Below are 5793 nucleotides of genomic sequence, written 5' to 3'. Positions count from 1 at the left end.
ACCATGAATTGGCTGGCTAACCAAACAAACCATTCTTTCTCGTAAAAGACAGGCATACGGCAGTATGGGGGTGGGAGCAAGGTGTGGTTTGTGCCGGGTGCGAACCCCTTTAGTCCCAGCACTTGGAGGCAGAGACAAACGGATTTCTGTGAGTTCGAGGCCAACCTGGTCTGCACATGGTGACTTCCAGGACAGCTGGGTCCACACAGAGAAACTCCATCTCAAAAAACGGAAGAGAGATGGGGGAGGCACAGGGAAGGTACCAGAAATGCTCATTTCTAAGGGGAAGACAGGTACAAATCTGTGTAACAATGCATTTCGGTCAGATTCCATAGAATCCGTCATTAAAAATAAAATAACAAGAGTTATATGTCTGTGAAGAGGCATACACACACAAATGGGGCATGTGTTTATGATTTGTTTATTTCTCTCAAAGTAATCATTTGATCTTAAATTGTTAGAAGCCTTAGGGGAGGAATCTGTGGATATTTATTGGTTTTATTTCTTTGTATTCCCATCAGTAACTGTTAGGTCTGGAACGACTTTTAGTCATTTCTTTTTTTTTTTTTTCACTGAAAAAGCTTTTATTGAGACCAACCACACCAGTCAAGCAAATTCTGGCATTAAGCACCTTCCTCCTTGGCAATGCGGTCTTTCTTGAGTGGTCCCATGAATGCTTTCTTCTCCTCCATGGTCTGGAAACGACCGTGGCCAAACTTGGAGGTGGTATCAATGAATTTCAGGTCAATCTTCTCCAGAGCCTGCCGTTTGGTCTGCACCAGCAAGGACTTGCGGAGTGTGAGCACTCGCTTCTTGGTTCCCACCACACAGCCTTTGAGCATGATGAAGTCATTGGTTACCTCACCGTAATGGACAAAGCCACCCAGTGGGTTGATGCTCTTGTCAGAAAGGTCATAGCCGGTAGATGCATTGTTCTTGATCAGCTTGCCATCCTTGATAAGGTAGCCCTGACCAATCTTGTAAATCTTCTTGTTGATCTCTGTCCGATGATGGTAGCCCTTCTGCCCAGCCTGAGCCACAGAGAAGGCCACTCGGGCAGGGTGCCAAGCGCCGATACAGGCGACCTTGTGCAACCCTCGATGGGTCTTGCGAGGCAGTTTCTTGGTATGCCAACGACTGGTCACCCCTTTGTAGCCTTTGCCTTTTGTCACTCCAATGACATCAATCATCTCATCCTGCCCAAACACCTGGTTCACAGGAACCTGCTGCTCCAGTCTCTCCCGGGCCCAGTCCAGCTTCTCAGCCACAGTGCCCCCATTTAGCTGGATCTCCATCAAGTGTGCCTTCTTCTGGCGCAGAGGAAGCAGACACATCTGAGTGTGGGCAATTATGCGGATGACCTGGCAGTACTTCTTCAAGCTGTTGAAGTCCTTCTCCAGCTGTTTCTTGCCCATGTCATCCTGCCATTTCTTACAGTATTTGGTGAAGGCTTTCTTCTTAGATTTGTGCCAGTTCTTGTAGAACCGCCTTTTACACTCATCACTGATGTGCTCAGCAAATACTGTCTTGAAGGTGCGCAGACCTCGTGGGGTTTCGACATATCCCACGATGCCCACAACTACCATAGGTGGTGTTTCCACAATGGTTACAGCCTCCACGACTTCTTTCTTGTTCACCTTGGATCCTGGTCTGTCAACCTCCCGGACAATGTGGGTCATGCCAGCCTTGTAGCCTAGAAAGGCTGTGAGGTGAACAGGCTTGGATGGGTCATCCTTGGGGAAGCTCTTCACTTTCCCACGATGCCTGCTGCTGCGCTTCCGAGGCAGGAAGCCCAAAGACCCATGTCTGGGAGCAGAGAATTTCCTGTGAGACATCTCTCGTCACACGCCGCCGCCGATAGAGCTAGTCATTTCTTAAAAACAAGCCCATTCTGAAATCAGGGAGGGTCCAGCGCCATGACGGCTTGCTGGCGCCTGTGTGGCCAGATTTGAACACTAGATGGCAGCCTTGCCTTCTGGATGAGCGTGCTCGAGCCTTTCGAGCTTGAAGCCCCTCCCTTGGAGCCCCAAATCCTAACAGATTCCCAAAGGTGCGATTGGCCCCAGAGGACGGGACTCTGGAGGGGTCTGACTTGGGAGCCTTTGCCTGTCTTTGCAGCTACAGTAGTATCAGGATTTGGGCCCATTGCAGCCCGACTTTATGGTTTTTTTTTTCTTGTTTTTCATGTTGACATGGTTTAGCACTTTGTTTATTGCTGTTACTAATCTACCCTTTAATGTACAAACTAGGCAGACTGAAAACTCTAGTTTAAGGATGACTAAGAGGTGAAGTGCATCCTCTCGCTCTCTTTATTCATGGATGTTTATTTCCCGTTTACTGTTCATCCTTCATGTCTTGAGTCTTTTGCTGAGCAGCGTGCGCTGATCTGAGCATACATCGTTTCTCTTTCTGCTGTGGTTTTCCCTGGACTCGGTGGCGCCGTGATTGGACTGTTCCGCGTGGACTTCCTTTGTTCTGCAAACTGTATTCTCAGAGATCACCCCGTCACTCTTGGTTTCTGTGACTTCTTCTAAAACTGTTAAGATACCATCCAGGTGGTCCACCATGAACTTTGCATCTTCTTCTGTAAAGCACATTGGTGGCTTGATTTTGAGCACATTCCTGTGGGGGCCATAGGCACTGAGAAGCACCCCTTTCTCCTTCATTTTATAAATGACGTGCTGGGCTTCGGCTGTTGCAGGCGTCCTTTTCTCATGGTCCTTCACCAGATCAATGCCAATAAAAAGGCCAACACCTCTGATGTCCCCTATCAAAGGGTGCTTAGCTTTCTGTGCTTCCAGTAGCTCCGTGAGGTAATTCCCCACTCGGACAGCATTTCCCTGAAGGTTTTCTCTCTCAATTACGTCCAGCACAGCTAACCCAACAGCACAAGACACTGGGTTTCCTCCATATGTATTGAAATACTCTACGCCGGTGCTGCTGAAGGTTTCTGCAATTTCTTTGGTTGTCACCACACAGGCCATGGGGTGACCGTTGCCCATAGGTTTCCCCATGGTGACCATGTCTGGAATGAAGTCTTCGCCATGCGTTTGGAAGCTCCAGAAATGCCTCCCAGCTCTGCCAAAGCCTACTTGAACTTCATCCGCGATAAACACGCCCCCTGCCCTGCGAACATGTTCAGCCACTTTCTGGAAGGAGCCTGCTGGAGGAATAATTTGTCCACTGCAACTCTGCATGGATTCAGCAATAAAGGCAGCAATCTTCCTTCCTCTGCTCTGAGCCTCTTCCATGATTTTCTTCACTTCATCTGCATAGGCTGTGTCTGCGTCTTCGTGGTCCTCTCTGTAAGTATCTGGCGTTGGTGCCACATGTACAAATTCCTTCTTGACATCTTTGCCCTTCTGAAACTTATAGGGACTGATCTCAATTAACGATGTCAGGTGACCATGGTAAGCACGGTCAAGAGTGATCACATCCTGGTGGCCTCGGAACTGCCGTGCCAGGCGTAAGGCTAAGTCATTGGCTTCGGATCCCGAATTTGTAAAGTAGCAAACAGAGAGCGTCTGCGGCAGGGTGGTTGAAAGGCGCTTGGCGTACTCCACGATGTTGTCGTGGAGGAAGCGAGAATTCATGTTGAGTAGTTCCATCTGTTTCGCCGTGGCTTTGACCACTTCTGGGTGGCAGTGTCCCACGTGAGCCACGTTGTTGATGCAGTCCAAGTACCTTTGGCCTTTCTCGTCAAACATGTACTGCCCCTGGGCTCGCATTATTTTGATGGGATCCGCAGCAAAGAAAACTTTGCAAGAGGGCCAAACACACGGGAAAAGTTCACTTTAAACAGAGGTTGTCAGAATGTGTTTGTTTTCGGAGCCATCACTCAAAAGATTTCTGAGTTCAGTTGTAGAGTTGAGCATGGAGGCGTGTTCTCCCCAGCCCGCTCGCTGCGCTCTTTTCCCAAGGCTGGATACCCGCCTTCAGGAGAGTGTGAGTTGGACCAGCCGGCACCTCCAGCCACCTGCTTCCCCGCCTCTGGGAGACACAGAAAGCTCAGGTTGGGGCTTCTAGAAGTACCTCCTGGACAGGCAGGACTTTACGGTTTCTAATTTGGAGCCAGGTACTCTTCCGTCCAGCCTTTCCCAAGTGCAGGCCTTGAAATACCTGCAGGTTCCCTGGGGCTGGCTCTAGTTGCAAGATCTTTAAAGACTTCTCTCAATTTAGAACGTTTAGACTTTATACAGTAAACTAATGGAGGATCCTGTATCCGGACCCGGGTGGAGTGGAGGCAGGGTGGGGGTGGCTAGGTGTCAGGAAGGAACTAGACAAGCTTGTGCGGACTGCAGCAGAGATGTGAGAGTCTGTGAGCATCCAAGCCTCCTGGAAACATTCTCACCTGCTGCTTCCAAGTTCATCTGCTACAAACTCACAGATGTAGATACTCTGTTTAGTTTCTCCAGGGATAAGACCCTTCATTGAATAGCTTCTACATTCCTAGTGCTGGCGCCCTGTGAGGGTTCCCTGAATGCTTGCTAAACGAGAGAGTCAGAGTACATCAATGCCGAGACTGCAAAATTACTTGTCTTGTTCTAATTCTGGAAAGCCGGAGATTGTATTTTGTGGGATGTCTGCTTTCATTATTACCCTTCTTCCCCACTCCTGTGCTCTTTCCCGGGTCAGGGTCTCAGTTTGGGAGTTCATGAACCCCGGCGAATGTGCACACACCGCAGTCAGACAGATCGCCTTTGCTGCCTTCAGTGGAACTGTTTCTCCTGAAGTTCACCCCTGGGAATTTGAGGTGCTCAGACGTTTTCTGGAATGGGACTATAGTTGAAGATAGAATTTGGAGTTGAAGACCTCATCAGTGTGCACAGATCCACCTACTTGTACAAGGAGGAGATTCCGACACCAAAAAAAGACACCAGGGGTCTGTGGACATGGCCCGGGGGCTAAAGCTCTTGCTGTATAAGCGTGAGGACTGATCAGCAGAACCCATGGAAAATCTACAGGGCATAACAGCCCACCATAATCTCAGCATGGGAAGCAGAGACAGGAGTCTCCATCCCCTGTGCTAAACCCCTCAAGCTGGCCAGACAGACTAGCCTAAACAATCAGCCCTCGGCACAGCAACAGACCCTGCCTCCATATATATGGTAGAGATTGGAGAAGATACCAAACATCAGCCTCGGGGCTCCACATGTGTGCTCACGTACAAACACACACATAGATGGTCTCACACATGTGCATCATACGTAAACACGTACACACATGTACCCCCATATCCACCAGGGAGGTGTGCACTGACAGTGTGAGCCGAGAGCGAGAAGATGGCCATCTGCCAAGCAGGATGTTATAGTCAGGGTTCTTCAGAAGGACAGACCTGTGGATGGATATATACTACAGAAGACTCATTAGACCGGCTCACGTGATGTGGTCTGGATAGTCTGACCATGGTGTTCTGAACGCTGGAGAGGCTGGGAATCCAGGAGCTCTTCAGCCCGCAGACTGGAGGCCTCGGAAGTTCCAGTCTAGACCTGAAGGTCTGAGGGCTTCCTCAGTCCGCAACAGAAGGCTGAAAAAGCTGTGTTCTGATGATGGCGGAGGATGGGATACCAGCAGTGAGGAGATACATTCCCTCGAACCCATTCCTTTGTCTGGGGTGCTAACACAAGATGCTGCCCACTCCACGGTTGGGGCTTACCACCTCCATTTCCACCCGCCCCAGGCCTGCCCAGGGGTGTGTCTTCTGGTTGATTCCAGATCCAGTCAAGTTGACAGTCAAGATTAATGGTCAAACAGGGAAAGAGGCTCAGAAGAAACCAAACCTACTGATGTTGT

The 5793-nt window shown here is 49.6% G+C and overlaps 2 protein-coding genes across 2 annotated transcripts; both read right to left on the bottom strand.

Annotated features, from left to right (window-relative positions):
- Positions 1-571: 571 nt before the first annotated feature.
- Positions 572-1850, bottom strand: LOC130877601 (60S ribosomal protein L3-like). The gene has a single exon (XM_057775042.1). It carries the CDS (start codon positions 1833-1835, stop codon positions 624-626), a length of 1212 nt encoding a protein of 403 aa, XP_057631025.1. The 5' UTR covers positions 1836-1850; the 3' UTR covers positions 572-623.
- A 498-nt stretch (positions 1851-2348) lies between these two features.
- LOC130884912 (ethanolamine-phosphate phospho-lyase-like) lies at positions 2349-3764 on the bottom strand. Its single transcript, XM_057786221.1, has one exon. The coding sequence runs from the start codon at positions 3726-3728 to the stop codon at positions 2349-2351; it is 1380 nt and encodes a 459-aa protein (XP_057642204.1). The 5' UTR covers positions 3729-3764.
- Between the last annotated feature and the right edge of the window lie 2029 nt (positions 3765-5793).

The sequence above is a fragment of the Chionomys nivalis genome, chromosome 1 (genome assembly GCF_950005125.1).
Source record: "Chionomys nivalis chromosome 1, mChiNiv1.1, whole genome shotgun sequence".
NCBI lineage: Eukaryota > Metazoa > Chordata > Mammalia > Rodentia > Cricetidae > Chionomys > Chionomys nivalis.
This window is presented reverse-complemented; position numbering and strand designations above follow the sequence as displayed.

Bases quoted from the DNA above. Each gene is read 5' to 3' on its own strand.
- LOC130884912 (XM_057786221.1), bottom strand. From the start codon at position 3,728: ATGCGAGCCCAGGGGCAGTACATGTTTGACGAGAAAGGCCAAAGGTAC.
- LOC130877601 (XM_057775042.1), bottom strand. From the start codon at position 1,835: ATGTCTCACAGGAAATTCTCTGCTCCCAGACATGGGTCTTTGGGCTTC.